The sequence below is a fragment of the Pleurodeles waltl genome, chromosome 1_1 (assembly GCF_031143425.1).
Source record: "Pleurodeles waltl isolate 20211129_DDA chromosome 1_1, aPleWal1.hap1.20221129, whole genome shotgun sequence".
Classification (NCBI taxonomy): domain Eukaryota; kingdom Metazoa; phylum Chordata; class Amphibia; order Caudata; family Salamandridae; genus Pleurodeles; species Pleurodeles waltl.
In genome coordinates, this window is record NC_090436.1 from 421,633,971 (window position 1) to 421,654,344 (window position 20,374).

The 20,374-nt window shown below is 43.4% G+C and overlaps 1 protein-coding gene across 6 annotated transcripts in view; it reads right to left on the reverse strand.

Moving 5' to 3' along the window:
* Window positions 1–20,374, reverse strand: part of ARHGEF28 (Rho guanine nucleotide exchange factor 28) — an 892,610-nt gene that overhangs the window by 338,280 nt on the left and 533,956 nt on the right. For all 6 annotated transcript variants that reach the window (XM_069223983.1, XM_069223974.1, XM_069223958.1 and 3 more), the window contains exon 7: window positions 15,481–15,550. In XM_069223983.1, coding sequence (XP_069080084.1) covers window positions 15,481–15,550 — 70 coding nt within the window. The remainder of the gene's footprint in view (window positions 1–15,480; window positions 15,551–20,374) is intronic.

Here is a 20,374-nt window from a genome sequence, read left to right on the forward strand (position 1 = left end):
TTATAGTTAGGACCACCATTCCATAGAAAAAGCGTTTTTTGACTTGCATATGTCTTTGACACAGGTTGACGAATCTTAACGAAATGTTCCAAAAAAAGTGCCCCGGTGATTCTTGTTGTACACTGAAAGTTTTGGGGTCATCCGTCAAGCGGGGGCCAAGAAAAAGGGGGGGCAAAAAAGTTGTGTTTCCCATGGTAATTTCTGTAGGACGTTTGAACAAGGCTACCCCAAATTTGGCAGAAAGCTAGCTTTCGGTACAGAGTTTGCTTTTGCTTATTTGGTGTAAAACTGTTCAGTAATTTTTGAGATATTAAACGGAAAACAAATTTGTATATCTGAGGTAGTAACGACTTTGTGAAGATTAAGACCTCGTGCACGGCAAATGCACAGCTTTGATTGGCTGCCAACACTTTAAACCAGGAAGTTTTAACAGCCACAAAAAAGTGTTAAAAAAAGACAAGGGGCCAGGATGGAGTCTCCCTCACCCCTTTGGTCTGGTGCTGGGGTCCCAGAGGGACCCCACCAGAGTAAAAAAGCATTTTAAAAAAAAAATGTTACTGCAAAATCGCAACGTCCTTTGCAAATTGGTAGGAAAAAAGAAAACAAGCGCAGGCTCCCATGCTTGTGTTTTAATAGGCCCCCGGGTGGGCCAGGTCCCAGGGGCCTTGTTTTTTTAAATATAGGGGGGCTCTTGACCCCCCTCAGTCCTGGAGAACACCACCTCCCCGGGGCTATTGCTAAAGTAAATGCAGGGGGGCAGCGCATCACATGCCCGGGGTATAACAGAAATATGGTGTAGGGAGCTGCGCAGCAGCCCTGCAGCCCCGGGGACCACCACCTCCCTGAAGCTATAATGTAATTGTATTCGTGGGTCCATGTGGCCCCCTTCTCCCCGGAGACCACCACCTCCAGGGGAAAATGCTTTTTTGATGTTGGGACGGCCCCATCGCCTCACACACAGCCCTGGGGACCACAACCTCCCTGGGGCATTGTTAAGATTCCATACGGGGGGTGCTCGCCCCCACCGCAGCCCTGGGGACTACCACCCCCTGGGGTATAGCTGAAATATGGTGTGGGGAGCTGTGTGCCCCCCCACAGCCCCATGGACCACCACCTCTCTGGGGGTATAATGTAAATGTATGTGGGGGGCAGGTGGTCCCTCGCAGCCGCGAGGACTGCCACCTCCCTGGGGCTATTAACAAATTGTGTGCAGAGGGTGCCACATAGCCTCCCCCACGGCCCTGGGGACCACCACCACAGGGCATTGTTTAGATTCCATGCCTCCCTGTTGCTCCGGGGACTGCCACCTCCCCGGGGTTATTAAGAAATTGTGTGTGGGGGCACAGCCCTGAGGACCACCACCTCCTTAAAGCAAACTGTACAAAAAATAGAAAGGTGGTCCGTTTCGGACCCCTGCAGCCCCAGGGAGCACCATGGGGGATATTCTATGTTGTGGAGGAGCCTACTATGGCCCTGTGGACTGCCACCCCGTCCCCCACTGCCGACACCTGTTATGTCCCGGGTGCCCACCCCTGGGACAAAGCTGTTTGCTATGGCTGCACCAAGCCACAGCAAACACTCTGCTCCGATGAAAGGAGAGCTGTCAAACAGCTCTCCCTTCATGGGAGCAGAGTTTTCCTCTGTCTGCTTGCTCGCGGAGATGCAGGCAGGCACACATAGGAAACTGCTCTCACAGAGAGGGAGCTTCTATAGCAGTTTCCTCTCTGTGACACAAGTGCTGGCTCCAGCAGGAGACTGGGAGCCAGAAGGGACCGTAGGGACCTTCAGGCTCCTCCACAGTCCCCAACATTGTGACTGGGTATCCTTGGGGGCACCCAGGTCACATGGCCGGTCCGCAGTGCTTGGGGTCTCCGGGCCCGAGGTCGGCCCTGGGGAGAGAGGCCATATGGCCCCCTACCAAAAAAAAAAATAATAATAATTAGGCTGGACCCAGGAGAGTGGGGTACCCCCCGCAAGAACTAAAATAATTAGGCCAGGCCCAGATGAATGGGGCCCGTGGACCAAAATCAAAGTGGGGAGTGGGGCTGTATGGCCCCCTGTCCCCAAAAAATAAATTTAAATGTTTACGCCAGACCCTGGGGGGTAGGATTCCCGGCGACAAGATCGGCCGGGGCACATAACCCCCCCCAAAATGTAAATATTTACCCTGGGACCCGGGGGACTCGTCTCCGGGGCCAATATCGGCATGAGGAGATGGGCCATGCGGGACTGGGTTGATATAGGGGTTGGTTGTATGGACTGGCCTCAGGCCAGACACTGTGGTCAAACCCAACTGCGCACTGCCGAAGGCGGTGCACAGTGCGGGGTTGGGTGGTTATAGGGGTTGTGGCCAGGCACTGCAGACAACCCCCGCTGTGCACCGCCGAAGGCCTGGCGCAGCACCAGGTTGGGTGGTTTATGGGGTTGGATGCAGGGCCTGGCCACAGCCCCTATAACCACCCAAACCCGCACTATGCACAGCCTTCGGCAGTGCGCAGCGGGGTTTGACCACAGTGTCTGGTCTGAGGCCAGTCCCTACAGCCAACCCCTAAAACAACCCAGTCCCGCATGGCCCATCTCCACATGCCAATATTGGCCCTGGACACCCAGTCCCCCAGGGACTGTGGCAAACCCCAGCCACACATGGCTGAAGGCGATGGTTGGATTTATGTATACGTAAAAAAAACATAGAAATTTCACTGAAAAAAACAAAGGTTACAGGGACGTTATAGTTAGGAAATGGAATTTTTAAAAAATAGAAATCCACTTTAAAAAACTAAAGGTTACAGGGATATTATAGTTAGGCTCCCATTTTAAACATACAAAACATAGAAATTATAGTTAGAGTTATCCAATGTAACTATAACTCGTGCCCTCGCCATGCACCGCTAATTACCCACACATGATGGCACTCATGGCATCTTTGATAACATCACTGATAATATCAATGTATTATTTGCAGTAACATTTTTGATGAAAAAAATGTGCATGGCGGGGCATAAGTTATAGTTACATTAGGGCACAAGTTATATTTACTTTAGGTAACTATAACTATAACAAGTGAATTTCTGTGGCTTTGTACGTTTAAAATGAGAGTCTAACTATAATGTCCCAGTAACCTTTTGTATATATATATATATATATACACACACATATATATAGATCAGGAACCTACCTATAATGTCCCTGTAACCTTTGTTTTTTTAAATGTGAATTTCTAAGTTTTTTTAAATTCTATTTCCTAACTATAACATCCCTGTAACCTTTGGTTTCTTCAGTGAAGATATTACCAAAGCAAACAGTTGATAACAACTGCAACACTGCACTCCAGGAGAAAAACTTGCTCTTTTCTTTATTTGCAGTCAAAAAAAGTCACCAACCATCACCACCGACTCGTTTTGACCTACTGGGTTCTCATTTCTCAGGAACGCTCTTTCACCATCATTTAGCAGGCCTTCCTCATACCGTATATCCAATTGTTGATTCAGCTTCAAGGTCAATTCATTTATAGGATTCTTTTTCAATTTCAAATAATGATTTTTCTCATTTATTTGTCGATACGCCTCCTCCATATACTGTTGCTTTTCCATAATCACTATGTTGCCTCCCTTGTCGGCTGGTTTTATTTCCAAATGGTTATTTGCCATGAGTTCCTTGCGTTCCTGTAGAGTGATATTTTCACTTTTAATATTTTTAATCTTCTTCATCAATCTATACTTCCCAGTTTGGATTGTTTGCACATGGTTTTTGCACATGGAGTAATTTATTTTTTTATTTTTGGTGGGTGGAATCCTTTGTTTTTAGTATGTGTTTTCAATCACACTACATTTTCCATAATGCATCAGAATGGGCAATAGTGAAGAGACAATAAAAAATAGACATTGAAAAAAGATTGAGATACTGTAAACAAGACCAGTAGGTCGAAACGCGTCGGTGGTGATGGTTGGTGACTTTTTTTGACTGCAAATAAGGAAAAGAGCAAATTTTTCTCAGTGAGTGCAGTGTTGCAGTTGTTTTGCTTTGGAATTATTTAGAGGAAAGGTCCATTCCTCAAAACTGCATCAGCATGAAATAGCGCGCCATAAGGAGGACCATGTTGTTTGTGTGTGGATATATATATATCTATATATATACACCAGAGATTACAGGGATGTTATAGTTAGGAAATAGAATTTTTTAAAAACATAGAAATTCACTTTAAAAAAACAAATGTTACAGGGATGTTATAGTTAGGTTCTGAATTGACTCATACAAACCACAGAAATTCACCAGTTATAGTTATAATTATCTCAATTAACCATATCTCAAGTAACTTCCGCCCTCGCCATGCACAGTTATGTGATCAATAATTTTACTGCAGATGTTACAGTGGCATTATCAAAGTTGTCATGAGTGCCGTAATTTGTGGGGTAATTAGCAATACATGGCAAGGGCGCACGTTATAGTTACCTTAGGAGGTGGTGGTCCCTGGGCCAGATTTAAACTCCGCTTTCTGCAAGTGAGAGCTGTTTGACAGCTCTCAATTGCAGAAAGTGGACTTTGTTTGCTTCTGCTTGGTGGGAGCTGTCAGCTTCCAACAAGCAAAAGCAAACAGCTATGTCCCACGGGTGGGTACCCTGGGACATAGCAGGAGCCGGCCCTGGATGGTGGTAGTCCCTAGGGCCATCAGTGGCTCCTTCATGGGGGGCTGTGCACCCCCCCTCCAACTGTGAATTTAGCCCCAGGGAGATGGAGGTGCCTGGGGCTGCTGGGGTCCGAAATGGCCACCTTTTCTCTTTTTCATGTTTGCCCCGGGGAGGTGGTGGTCTCCAGGGCTGCCAGGGAGCCACACAGCCCCGCATGTAAATACAATCAAGCCCCGAGGATGGCGGTCCTCGGGGCTACGGGGGAGGAGGTGGCACATGGCCCCCACCATTAAATGAAAAATAAGCCCCAGGGAGGTGGCAGTTTGGCAGTTACTCGGGGCACTGAAAAGCCCAGGAGGGGGGCCATGGGCAAACCCCTCCCTATTTTTTACTTTGTCCTGGAGACCTGGCCCACCAGAGGGTTTTCTTAAAAAACAATCGCAAGAGCCCAACCTTGTGTTTTTTTTTTTTTTTTGTCATTGATTCTGGAATTCCACAAATTAGCTAAGGGGTCAGGGAGACTCTGGCCCCTTTTCCTTTTTTTTGCATTTTTTTTAGGGACTCGGCTAAAGCTGAAACCTCTGATTGAAGTGTTGGCAGACAATCAGAGCTGTGCATTTTTTTGCTCGTAATGATTTGCGAAGTCATTGCGGCCAGAGATATATAAATTTGGATTTCCTTAAATTTCTCAAATACTATAGAATGGATTTACATCAAGTAAGCTAAAACATAATCGGTGTACCAAAAGCTACCTTTCTGCCAAATTTGGTGTGATTCTGTCCAGCGGTTCTGTCTGTAGTCGTGTTCAAAGGTCCTTTGAGAATTAACATGAAAAACACAACTCTTTTGGTGCCCCCTTTTTCTTGGTCCCCGCTTGATGGATCACCCCCAAACTTTCAGTGTGCAAAAAGAATCATGGCACACTTTTTTGGGAATATGTTGTGAAGATTCGTCATATGATGACAAATACATAGGGAAGTCAAAAAACGCTTTTTCCATGGAAACACATGCTCCTAACTAAACTACCTACTGGCGACCACCTCTAGTTATTAATATATATATATATATATATAAATATATATATATATATATATAAATATACACACACAGACTCTGCTTGTTTTGAACATAAGAATGAAATTAACTTTTCAGCGTGTTCTTTTACTCAGCCATTTATTCTTCTGAAAAAACTCGGCAGTTTCAGTGGCAGCAGGCTTAAAATGTGGTGGGGCACCATGGTGCCAAACTAACCATATTTGCGGCCTTCCCCCCCATCCCTTTGTACGGCACTTCTGCCCCACGCCCACAAGCAGGAATCAGTGGAACGGGGTTCCAATGAATCCTGGAGTAGCTCTCAAGCTGTTTTCAGCATTAGAACTGCTCCAGGGTTGGTGGGAGCAGGCGAACCCAGCACTCATTTTGAGGCTGGGGGCCTGTGCCAGCATTTCCACAGCTGTTTGAAAGCCCTGGATTTGCTGGTTCTACAGTGCACATGTCAGGCTGGTCATGGCTAGACAGCTGGCCAACCCGACATGCGCACTGAAAGGGGGAGCAGTCATCCTGCAACCTACAGGATGCAACCTCGCCCTATGCCCTCATGCTCGCACTGTACACAGCGCGAGCATGAGGACAAAATAAAATGGCATTATTATGCCATTTTGTTCAATTGTGTTTGTCTGCTGTGCTTGCAGCAAGCAGGGTGACACTTCTCTGCTCCTTAGGAGGAACCACCCCTGGTCAGGATGCAGCTCTGTAACCTTAGTTGTAGTATTTGATGCTATCTCACCTTTTACCAACATACCTCAACTTATGTCAGTTAGGTGTTCACTCGCTCATTGGTCTTCTCACATCTTCATTAGTGTACCATCCCACTGCTGGACTGAACTGCCTGCTCCCATGCTCTTCTACAGTCAACCTTTAATTCCTTCATTCCTCTGCTTTCAAATGTCTCTGTCACTTCACATATTGTTCATCATTCTACCTTTTATCTGCTTTTTGAATGTGTCAATGGCTTTCACGTTCATATCTCCTACCCTCGTGATACACCTAAGAACTATGTGATGTCCTAGCTACCACGACCCACTCCTCTCACGCCCTCACTCTTTATATCTCTCTAGAAAGTCACATCCTTGTGGTAACCTTCTCAGGAAAACTACCCATAAGTCTAATGGAGCTGTGATCCATCAATAGTTCATAATAGATTTTATATTCTATCAGTATCGTCCAATACAGGTGAATTGTCTACGTTCATGAGCATAAGAACTCGACGCATGAAATACATAAATGAATGAAGATCAGTTTACTAATGCATGTGTTATGGAATGGATCTCTCAACCTGCTTGTTTATACTCCAATTTGTGGCCTGGGAACGATGACACAAAACACGTCCCCATAAGCAAGTGTAGTCATGGAAAATAAAAGTAGAATGTACAGTGTGAAATAAAACACCTTAATTTTATATACCTAAGTGAATACACAGATAATTATTTTGAAATGTGGTTTTATATTTTGTAAGACATTTTGGAAAGATGATTTTTCATTATTAGAAGGACTGTAAGTAAAACATGTAAACATAATAAAACAAAAATGTGCAAGCTCTGCATCTGGGGCATGTTCATACGAAAAAACAACAACATACACATAGGTAAATAGGAGTAAGCAATTTACAAGGGAACACATTTAATTTGCTATCGCTGAAAAAGATATTATTCCTATTATGAGTGTCCTCACGAACTTGGTCCAAACGATAAAACGTGCAATTTCATCAGAGGATTGTTGGCTGTTGCACACATCACGTACAGTGTTTCACATTATCTGAGAAGCAAGGTTCTGGTGTATGTAATAAAGTTTAATTAAGTTGTCATAAGGCTTCCCCTGTTGGCTAATAAGGATGCACAGTATCACCTTACGCCAGCCTGCTGCCCTGGCATGAAAATGCAATAACAGCACATATCCTGCACAGACAATGGCATCAGTCACTGAGCCCTGGTGGTTTTCAGGTCTGCTGATTATCATTTGAGGCCACCCAGAATTGAATGCACTCGCACTGCTCTCCTCAATAAAGAGGGTGTAAATGGAGCTACTGGGGAGAAAAATGTGGCGCTAGTGACTCTGAATGTACAGTAAAAATCAGATTGGCAAATGCCACTGTAGGCACAGGACCCAAAGCTAAGCTGAAGTATATTCATTCATTACCAAAGAAGATCTCGTTAAGGCACATAATGAACATATTTTAAAAGCCTAGGCTTTGGGCTGAGATCGTTCCTCATGAGTTTGAAATTAAAGACAATAGACAAGTTGGACGAATGGCGGGTGCCATCACAGATGCTCTCTTTGAGTCATGTGCGATGAGACTCAACCATTTTTGCTCTGTGTTGCGTGCACGAATCCAAGGCAAAAGGAAGGCTCGTGCCCCGGAACAGCTGGGAGATCGTTCTACTACCCAGAGGGTAAAGGGGTCCACTGAGTTCTATCAATGTTCATCAGAGGTGATGAACAAGCATACAACAGTTAGAAGGTCACAAACTCCCAAAACTGTCAGGACTTTTTTCAGTTTTTCATCGACTTGTCTTATCAAACCTAGTAAATTCTCTTCTTTTCCACCGGCTACCCTTTGCAGTGAGTCAGCGCACCTCATTGTCGTGGAGGTGGCAAAGACAATAGCTGAAGATATGAGACCATGCTTTGTTGGCTTCCCCCACATCTCCTGAATATTAGAGATTGGCATAGTGAACTGCTGGGATGGTCTTAAGTTGCCTGTCCACACAGAGTGACTTAGGTACTTCTCCTTATAGTGTCCATCACTTTAGTAAAAGCCCACCTTGTCACTAATTGAGTTCCCAAGAGTGGAAAAATACAAATGCATCTCTTTTTTACAAATAAGCTTCCTCCGGATCCTGCAGATTGTTCACACATTTAAAGTTGCATTGTATACCCACGTTTTGAGGCCCATATACTGTTAATATTAGATGAGGATCTTGATTCAATTTGTAGACAAATCAGTCAACAATGGCTGAATGGCTAGAATATGACTGGCTAAAATGAAATGGCACCAAGATCAAGTGAATTGTTTTTGTGAACGGATGAGTGACCATGACTGACAAAACCTCATGGGTAACTGCCCAAGCCAACACCATTATTTATGGGTTCATGTTTTTTATGAACGAGCTGATCCCGCTCTGCAAGTCAACACACTTGCTACAAGCTCATTTTCCATGTGGCAACACTCTGTGAGGTCATAGCATTTCAGTACTTCCATTACGTCCATAAGAACTAGATCATACCAACAATTTTAGCTGTACAAGTCCAGAGGCAACAGAGAATCTAGAGCCCCGCAGCCTCGTACTGTCGGGATGCAGCAACTGGAACTATAAATCTACACCCACTCTTTCCTACACTGCTTCTGAGCTGAAATAAGGATTTCCGTGAAAAGGGGGTGGTGGCTGGCAAGAAATCCGATCCTAAACTTGCAAATCTCTGCTGGCCCTCCAATCATCCTGAGATTATATTGGCATTCATGTGGGCATCCGTTGGCAATACTCATGTGAAGGTGAATTGGAAGCACTTTCCAAACTCCTGAGCCTACTATCGTGCTGCAGACTGCCGGGAGAGACTCTGGTGAGACCTTATGTGGGAGCCTCCTGAACCCACAACAGCCCAAAGATATAGCAGTACCGTGATTTACCATTGCGAGTCTCCAGACAAGACAGAAACATCTGCATGGCAAGGTATTTAACTCAAAAAATATTTTAAAAGCTTTTATGTTATATATTAATCCAAATCATTTGATCTATTTATTGTAAATGTACAACTAAATAAAGAAATGTTACAACAATATTAACTTAATTTTGAATTAAAACTTTAATAGTATTAAATTAAAAATAATTTTAAATGTTAAATAAAATATACATTCTAACTTAATGAAAAAATGTTAATATGAATTAATTGTTATTAAAAGTGATGTATGCAATTAATTAAAACTAATCTGGTGATAGTTTAATAAAAGCTATAGTTGCATTATGTTTTTTAAATTCAAAATAGGGAAATAAAATATTTTATAGTTACTAAATCTGTTCTATTTTTGTATATTTTTACATTAAATTATATTTTTTTATATTTTTAACAGTTATAAATAATTTAATTTACTTTAACGTTGTATTCAATGAGGTATTTTATTTTAATTCTCTTCCTTCATTATTTTCCAATGGAGGGTGTTGCAGTACCACAGGTTGGCCAGGTGAGTAGGTGTGGAATTTACTACTGTTTGTTACTAGTAATTTACACTCAGATTTTGTGATTAAGCAAAAAGTAGTAAACTTAGTCAAAAGTGTAAATTACTCAAAAGTGTAAGTTATTGTGAGTCAGGCCATTAGACTCAAAGTAAAGACGAAACACATTCCAGTTAATGTCACGCCAAAGAAATGAAGGTTTGAAGTGCTAACGATGGTCAGATAGGTGGACATAACCACTGAGGAAGGACTTGCATTCCACCTTCTGACTGCAGTCTATTTTCTAAATGAAACATTTGTTGAGCATCTTTCCCTCAGAACAAGAAGGAATCAGACGTAATATCAGCAACACACAGAAGGATTCTGAAGTAGAAAACGCTCAGAAACACTGTTCCTGTCTTTTCCTTTAAATAAATACTTCTTACACAAATATTTTATTCCATAACAGCTCACACTTTTAATTCAAAAGGTTTTGCAATTCTTGATCTCTTAAACGGAATTCGTATTCACTGCTGCGCTATTATTTTCAGTACTTTAGCATGTTCTGTTCTCAGTATTTAAAAATCATCACGATATGCTTTGGTGAAACAGCACCATCTGCTGATATTATTTAAACACTACTTTTAAAAGCAACTGCATTAAATAATAGAACTGCTAAAAAACGAAAGCCAAGTTTTACGTAAACATGCACGACGCTAATGTTAAATAAATAAGCATGACTTTCTCTTTATTTCTTTTTGTTTTTTTTAATGCTTCATCTGCATAGGGGAGAGGATGTGGCGTTACTGCCAGAGCTTCCGACTTTGGAATTGGGAAACCGGGTTGGAGTCTTAACGTCCTGTGATTCTGGGCACATCACTTAATCTCACCGTGCATAGGAAAAAACATCTGACCTTGTGTAATGTAACTGTTGCTGATGTAAAGGGCTCCAATATCTTTGGGTGTAGTTAGTCCTATATAAAAATGCAAAAATAAATGTAAAAAATACATATCTGCTGGATTCTGGAATTTCAAGTTAGTAGGTGTTTAGTAACAGCAGGTCCCGGGTAGAGGGACTGATAATTCACTCAACAGGAGCTACCATTACCGGCCCGCATGTTAACTTCAGGGTAGGAAAAACGAGTTAAACCCTAAGGGTCAAGAACTGGGGAATAAATGCGGGAAATGGGATACCAGGTGCCCCAGTTATTACCCATTCACGGCCGCATCACCTGGAGATTTCAAATCCTTTGAGCAGCTGGAGACCCTGGGGGAAACTGTGCAGAGCAGCAGTGGTTCTGCGTTGCAGCTAATCCTGGTAGGCCCAGTGACTTCTGTCACTGGGTAAGTCAGAGACTGCGAGTAGCTGGTGATGGGTTTTATTTCCAGGCCAATGTGCAAAAAAATTGACATGACCACCGGACTATATACACTCTTTTATATTGCTTTATCCGTTTTTAGATCATGAATCTGGGGGCGTTACAGCAACAGGTTCACCAAGTACCGCCAAAGCCAGTGAGACTTGACTCCAAATGGCTGACCTATTGCTTCTGCATATTGGCTGCATGAGTTGCAGTTGCATGGACAGCAATTTTCCAATGGGTATTCTGTTAAAGAAAATCCATTCCAAGATGGCCACCCTTGGGTGTGTCTTACGGATGTGCGCACATGAACAGCAAGGCATGGCGGCTGTTTTTCATTTACCAATTTATTACGGAGTGTGGCCATGTCAAACCAGTACGTTTTAAGTAACAAAAAAAGAGTGCCCTCTAGGGTGAAAAAGGGAGCGAGCTCGCTGATTAGCACTTTGCAGCTGTTGGGCCTGCGCAACAATTTTGAGAAATGCTAAAACATGTAAAACAAAATAGGTTGGGAGTGGGGTAGGCAGCAGGGAGGAAAATAAACATAGATTGCACAAGGCACAAACAAAGGAAAGCATAGTCTGTGCAAGTGCCAATAAAGGAGGCGACCAGACCATCAGCGCTGCTGGGCCCTCATAAACATAAATGGAAAAACTGTAAAGCAGGGTGAGAAAAGGAGAGTAAAATAGAGCATTTGGAGTGACACACAAGGGGGAAGAAAGCAAGGGAACAGAAGCATTTGCAAAAAGTGCTAAAGGTAGAATAAATAAAAAGAGCCCCATCAAGCCAACAGTGGAATAATATAATTTTATAACTCATCCAATCAGAACACTATGAGACTAAAATGCTCCTGGGTAGACAAATACAATAGTAGGACGGTAAACATGAAACTGCTGAATAAAAAAACAGACACCTGAGACAGACAATGAATGCATCCAATTATGGGCAAGGGGTTGACACAACCCCCACTCTAAGAATACAGTATGCATTTGAAACAACAGTTCTTGCACACAGACAGCTAAAGCTCTCCGCAGCCGTGACCGAACATGTGCAAAAACTCAAACTCACATGCTTACAAAGTAATGTGCTGAATGCAACTAAACCACTGCATTACAAAATTATTGCACGTAGCAACTTATATAATTTATTCAGTGTGTACAGGGAAATAAAGTGGAACAATGAAAATGAACAGAGGAAAACAATAGATAATGAATGTGGAATCTTATGCCTGAGCCCTTGTTCACCCATTTTCAGTCCCTCTCTCCAGCTCTAGTACACAGATATAATGTCTCCTCTTTTTATTTAGCTCAGATCCCTCTCCCACCACGCTCTAATGGCCTTGCAAGCGTTGGATGGGAGAGGTATCGACTACATTAGTGTCTTGCTACAGCTTGAACTGCTCCCTTCAGGCTTATTGACATTCAGGCTGTTCACACCCAGCCCAATCTGATATCTGCCTGCAGCTGGGACAAGGTCAGTGCCCAGACTGACAACATCTGAAAATCATTGACAGTTTCCTCCCACCTTCTACCCTAATGAACTTCAAACCTTCAGGAAGGCGTCCTTGGACAAAAAGGTCCCAACAACTCTGATTCATGTTACACCAAAATGGCAAGTTAGAACTGGTTATGGGTTTCCTCTGGCAGCAGTGCCAACTCCATCACTGTGCAGGACCCTTTCACAGACACAAAGGAGAAGGTTCACATGGGCTGAGTGAAGAAACGTCCACTAATCTATTGGCTCTCTTTCAGGATGACACTGTTTCTTCGGTGCCCACAACTTCCCGTGCTCTCCACCTTCAGGAGAGATGTCCCAAAGCCAATCAGGCTTCCCTGAACAGGACCTGGATCCCTTCCTTTCATTGGGTCAGTCTCACATTGTCAAGGAAAATCAGGAGGCAAACATTGCGTCACAGTCTCCTATTGGGCAGATGAGAACTCTTCCAGCGAGCAGCAAATAATCTTATTTTCTTCATATGCTCCATGCAGCTCTCTGTTTAAGAATGCCCATGCAACTGTTTTCAAACTAAGGATCTTGCAGTTTCACTACCTACCATTTATAGGATTTTCACTGTTTTTGTTTGAGAAAGGAACTGAGTACAAGTGTAAAGACCCCTTTTGAAAGGGAGGTGAGTGCTGGTAGCGAGGAGGGTTCTTGTTGTAGCTCACTGTGCTGCAACCCTTGAAGCCAGGCATTTGGTCAAAGTAGCCCAAGGATTGATTAGGTGTGAAGTGGGACAATTAGATACAAACTAAACAGAGTTCACCCAGAAAATGGGACTAGCTCTTTTACAAATATTAAGTAAAGATTAATCACACAATAAGCAGGGGATGTGGCTTGATCAGTAAGATTGAGGGGTGGGGGTGAGCTTCAGATTTTCCAACAATCAGACTGGCATATATCATTTAAATATATTATACAACAAGCTTGGTGCATAAGAGGGGCGGGGGCTGTGGCAGGGGCGGCTCCTTCGCAATGGCCAAGGAGCGTCGCCCCTGGCTAAGAGTCAGCAGCTGAAAAATAAAACAATGTTTAGTAATCGTTTTATTTTTCAGCTGCAAGTTCAGCTGGCAGCTGCAGGGGCTGGTCCAAGGGAGAGGGGAGGAGTGGGAGTGGAGTCAGTGCACTGAGCGCGCACATCTCAGGCCGGCCACACTGACATGTGCACTTAGATTTCTCCAATTCAGCTGCATTGCACAGCTGGGTTGGAGAAACTGCACAGACTAACGCAGTGTCTGAGCGGCAGAACAAGCCGCTCAAACCAATCCTGGTGCTACTTTCATGCTAGTTATAGCATAAAAGCAGGGCCAGGATTGCGTGGGGGAGCCTGTGCCGCTGTCCGATGGCAGCAGGAAAAGGAAAGTTTATTTGTAACAATTATTTTTGTTTATTTCCCCCGTCCCCTCGCCCCTCCCCTTGAGATTAGCAGCTGTCGCCACTGGGCAGTGGAGAGGGAGATGAAGGCTGATTGGTAGGAGTACTGTGAGAGAAAACACAATATTTTGTAAAATAAACAATATTTTGTAGGACTTTCAAAGCAGAGGGAAAGAGAGAGAGAGAGATAGTGAGTGTGTGTGTGTGTGTGTGTGTGTATATATATATATATATATATATATATATATATATATATAAAACGTCCTGCTCAAATCCTAGACATCTCACAATACCAGACTCAAATGACTTGTTGGGGGTAAATAATGACCAGAAAATAGATTCATTAGGAGTGTAACACCCCTAACATCCCCCTGAAGCTTTGCACCTGACAATAAGACAACTTCTGAAACATAAATAAGACGTGCAGAAGATCAAAATCTAATATTTCCACTCATTTTGCATACTTAACTCCCTACATGTTGCAAATATGAAATGTTTTACTATTTTCTAACATTTTTTAATAATAGGGTTTTCGCCAGTTTGTCACATCTTTAAAAAATGAGTCTCTAACGTGCACAGACAAGTGCTTTAAACACATTTTAGATGCAAGCAGAAAAAACACGTTCGCATCCCAGGTTTGAACTTTGTGCGGCTATGCAAAGCTTTGGCGCACATTTACAGCTGATTTACTAAAGAGTAAATATGGTATTTTAAATTTAAACACATTTTTATTTTTATGGCAAAACATGTGCAGCTGGACGCTGATTCACACCCACCAGTGCGTCAAAGATCAAAAGACCAGATGCCCTGAAACATGAGGGAATCAGAGCAAAAAAGATGGATTTTGTACAAAGAGGCTGTACGTTTGCCTAACTCTGTTGTTTATGGCCTGTGACTCTGAGATATGAATCACTTTGGTTTGACCACCCTTCCCCTTCCAAGTAAACTCTCGGCCACTACCATGAGGCATAACACAAGGTTTTAACCTCCCATAATGCCTGGAGCTGAATAGCCTGGTTTGTATGGAAATTAAGCCGAATATGCACTGCTCTCTGACCTGACCCAAAGCCTAAAAGAGCCATGCTTGACATACAAACTCCTCCCCACTCGGCCTAGAGAGGAAGAAGGCATCACCACCAGTAATATTCTGGCCCAGCAACTATCTATTTGACATATATATATAGCATTTTACTGTAGAACTTAAAGTATACATTTATAACTCAATCTCAGGTAAGCATATGGCCAGAAAACACATTTGGTGCGAGTGAGGCAAGTACAAATATTCTATCGCACACCCCTCGCTGATGAGGAAAAAGACACTGGAAGAGAGAATTTGTACTTAAAAAGTACATATTTATCATGTGAATGCTTTTATTGAAGAGGGATGCAATATATTTTGCTTCATAACTCTACCTTCCTCCGTGTCTTCTAGGTAAGAGATTTTCTGTTGTGCTTCTGTGCCACCATCTTTCAGACTTAGCACCTACAAACATGAGGAATACACATTTTAGCAAGCTTAATTCAATGTACATATTGCATAGATATATATTCACATAAACACGGTATATACACGTGCATGAATATTACATAGGCTTCTGTGGCAGTAGTTCTAATAAACAAGACATAACCTTTACAAGCCACAACATCCTTCTGCTACATGTTGGTGAAATATTTTCTATATTACAGTCGATTTACTCAGAGGTGTAGCGTGGTCAGTAAGATTAGGGGGTGCTGACGAGCTTCAGATTTCCCAACAATCACACAGGTTACAATGTTAAAATACATTATAGGATAAGCATGGCGCATGCGAGTGGCTTAAGGGGCAGTGGAAAGGGGGAGGAATGCAGATTGGTAGGGGTATTAAGAGATGGAAAACACTATGGGCCAGATGTATCAAACTATTTTGCATTCACAAACAGTGCGAATCACAAAATTCCACCGTTTGCGAATGCAAAATAGCCTTTCACGATTTATGAAAGGCATTCACAGTGAAATTTTAAGGAATCACTAAAATAGCGAATCCTTAAAATTTTGACTCAGCTTTGTATGTCTCAAACTGCGATTCCCTAAATAGGAAATCGCAAATAGGGAATACCTATTAGCGATTACCTATGCACATGTATTATGCATTTCCTAAATGCAAACTGGGCGTTTACAAAATGCAATTACCACCAGCTCCAAGTTGGTGGTAACCATGTGCATGTGTGCACTTTCATGTGCACATTTGTGTGGTGGGGGGCGGGTGCATCAAAGGCGGCCTTGGGCCCCCAGCACCCTTGGATTTCCGTGACCTAAATTGCGAATTCCTAAAAGGATTTAGCAAATTAGGAAATACAAAACCATTCGCACCTATAGGCCCATAAGGATGAACGGAGTCCCATTTACTAATAGTGATTCCCTAATAGCAATTGCAAATGTTAAGAAATTGCTATTAGGGAATCACTATTTTCTTACCATTTTGCATTTCTCAAATAGCTATTTCTTAAAATTTGCTATTTAGGAAATGCTGAACGGTACTTTGATACATCTGGCCCTATATTTTGTAAACTAACAAACATTTTTAACACTTTCAAAACATAGAGGAAGAGTGTGTGTTTTGTTTCTGCGTATGTCAGAATTCCTGGTGAAATCCGACAGATACATCACCATAACCGACTGAAAGCACCCTATCCAACTATTTACCAGAAAATAGATTTATTAGGGGGTGTAACACCCCAAACAACCCTGAATCTACGCCCCTGGATGTACTAGAGACAAAGAAAACGGTACGATTGTCAATCGATATCGCAAAGCCAGTCCAGTCAAATACTCCAGCTTAATAGCAGCATGCTTACACATTAACATACGATTTATGGCTAGTCGAACAACTCATAAGGCTCGATTACACAAGTAACCTAATAAGGCATTTAAAAAAAACGCAAAACAGAGTAGTTCAAATGTCAAACGGGCCCAAAGCTTGTCCAAGCACCTCAGACGCTGTTTCTCTCTTCCAATTATGTAGACATTTGGGAGCACAAGATCATGTTTTTTTCTGTCCCCCTCTGATGCCAGGAGGAGAAGTGCCCCATGCAGACTGCCGTGCACTTTCAGCGGCTGTACTAGAGCTTCCAATTGTCTGCTGCCGCGAAACTTAGCCGGAAGAATGGGCATGGCTGAGATCCAATCCCAATTATTTTTTTTATCAAGGACAATTCAGTTCTTAGAACCAGACACGTTCTCCCCACGTTTTATGTGGCTGCCTTCTCTTCACACAGCAGCATGGTGTTGTTTGGTAATAGCAGAGAGATGCAGGAATTGTGTGTGTAGTGGCGGGGAGGAGGGGGGAGGGAGGGAAGGCGCGAGAGAGGGAGAGAGAGAGAGGAGAGAGAGTTTTTTTTTTGGTTGAGCCTACCAGACAGCGCAAGCTGTCTAGTTGCAAAACACCACTTCAGCTTACCAAGACCTTACCAAGCACTTCCATGGGCTTAAAGCTTGTCCACTGCCTACTATGGGTTGGCTTTATTGAAACTATCATTTGTTTGCTTTTTAGGTGATGGCTTGGCTTGCTAATTTTATGTTTGTCCCTCTCCTGGAACATATCCGCTTTACTTGTGTCCTACCACTGCCACTTTTAAGGAGCTACGTTGTCCTTTCTGCTTAAGCACTCTGCGAGATTGCATGTGTTTTTAGTTGTTGGCCTTGCTTGGTTCTGTCCCCCTCCTGCTATGGGTTGCTCTCTCTCTCTTTTCGTTCCTCCCCTTTATCTGCTCTCTCATTTCTTTTTGCTTTACCACTCCATGAGTGCATGTGTTGTCCAGCTGTATCACTTGTGTGCTTCTCCCACCCTCCCACTCCGCGTTGCTCTCTTTCACCCATGTGCTTCTGCGATGTTCTCTCCCTCTTGTGCTTCTCACCTTCCCTGTGCTTTCTTTCCTTCTCCTCCGTTACCTCCCACAGCCCAAACACCGGTGATCCTTTTTTATTTTTAAATGCTGCTTTTGCTCTACAACATCTTTAGATTTTATTTAGCAATTCCGAGTACCGTCCGGGAACTCGGACTGGTAAATAAAAACTTAAAGAAAGTGGCGCCTGCACCATTGCACTGGCGTGCCTATCAGTTCTGCCACTTACTTATTTTTCTTATGATGCTGCACAGTATCCAGACATTGCACTGTATTGCCAAAAGCAATTTTTACATCCAATAGGTCCCAAAGGAGAAACCTGTTGGCTTTGCTAGTGCTTGTATGCATTATTGTTTCCACTTCATCTGGAATGTTGAACTTTGGGCAACAGAAAGCATAGGTATTTGGGACTGCCACATGAGTATATATTTTGTGCTTTCTGCAGCATCAACTTTGACCTAAGATATATTTATTCTCCTCACACATTGTTCTAGGAGTGGCATGAACCATGAATGGGTGATGGTTGGGGGATTTAATAGAGGTACTCAAAGGTGACTCTTCACACATGTGTACCACTATGCTATTACATCTTTCATACTACATTGAAATCTTACACCGTAGGCAGCGTCTTGTTTGGTCTTACACAAATCGTGGTGATGTGCCCATATAAGAGTTCACACTGAGAATGGCAGAAGACGCTTGGATACAGTGACGCCTCACTCTACACTGAAGGGCAGTGCACGAGGAGGAGGGGTTGACGGGGGAGGGAAGGGGGATTACATTTAAAATAAAATAAAAAAAACACTTACCTGTGCCGCCACCACCTTCACCTCTGCACTGCACCTCTCCTCTTCCCTCCCTGCAGGCACAGGCTCCCAACCTGCCTTGCGCCAATCCTGGCGCTGCTCAAAGCAGCGTCAGGAATAGCTGGGAGCACACAGCCAGGGCTCTCCCAGGCAGACTGGGAGCCTGTGCAGGCTCTCTCCAGCCCAGCAGCTGTATTGCTGGGCTGGAGACAACCCTGTGCTCATGTGTGTTTGGCCGGCCCAAACATACATGCGCCCCTCACACTTGTCATCCCCGAAGCCCCACCCCTTTTCCACAAAAACGATAATAAACAAAGTTTATTATCGTTTTTGTGGAAATGGATTGCAGCTGACGCTGCTGGCGGTGGGGGGGGGGGGGGTGACACTCCTCCGCCCTTATGGAGGAGCCGTCCCTGCTTGGATATAGCCCATACACATTTGTCTTCTTTCAATCCAGCCCTGTCCCAGCACTTGCTTGAGTTTAAGGTGTTAGCCTCAACATATTATTCCATACATCTCTGTGTGGTTAATCTAACTTTGTGACCCCCTTTATTTAAAGGTGGACTCGACTGCACAGTTTAACCATGCACCAATTTCTTTTTTTTCACAACACATTTTTATTGGTATTTTACAAACATGGGGCAAAATGGTCAAAGTCAGAAATAAACATGAATAAACAATGTGCCCCTATCTGAGATCACAAACTCAAAATGCCCGAAATACTTGATCTTGGAATTCACCTTGTCCAGTGATAAGACTGACCTTGGTGAAGTCCCTCCATCCAAGCACCCCATATGTTGCCATGTGTTTTAGGACAACCTCTCGCCTTATATTCACTTCCTTAGGTGGTGGCACAAACGTCCATGGCTCTAAGCTAGTCATACAGTGAGGGGCTGCCAGCATCTGCCAATTGCGAGCCATTTCCCTTTTAGCAGTCATGAAGCCAGCTTCTACCAGTTGTTGTTGTGCCCAGACACCATCCCACTTAGATGTTTCTGCTAACACTGCCACCTTAGGAGTACAAGGAACCTGTCTTCCTCCTAACTAAGCTAGAGCACTGCGTATGACCAATATCTTTGAAGAGTGGCGCATGCCTAATCTGTAAATATTTGAACAATTATAATTCATATAACCCAAATTACGCCTTCAGATCTGCAATACTGCAGTGCATTCCAGTGCCATCTGCAGAGGCTGTATGCTGTGCCAAGTGCCCAGGCTGGGTATGAACCCGTATTGGTTCCAATGCACTAGATCACCCACCACCAGTCAATTGGCCAAAACCTTTGCTAAGATTTTAACTTCAGTGATTATTAAACTGATTGGCCTACAGGAGGCACACTCTGTTTTTGGTTTTCAAGCCTTGTGAATGACCACCACTGTGGCCTCCATACATCCTAGTATAGCATTTCACGCTGTGCGCATTTGTGAGATCAGCCTGGAGGCATGTCACTTAAGAAATTCTGGAAGTAATTCATTAGGGCCCAGGGCTTTACATAGGGGATTTGTCCCTAATTAATTTGCCTATCTCCTCCACTATTATTGGTAGGCCTAATGTATCTACTTCTTCAGGAGACACCTTGGGGAGAGGAAGGTTGTCTATGATCAATTTGTCGAACGTGA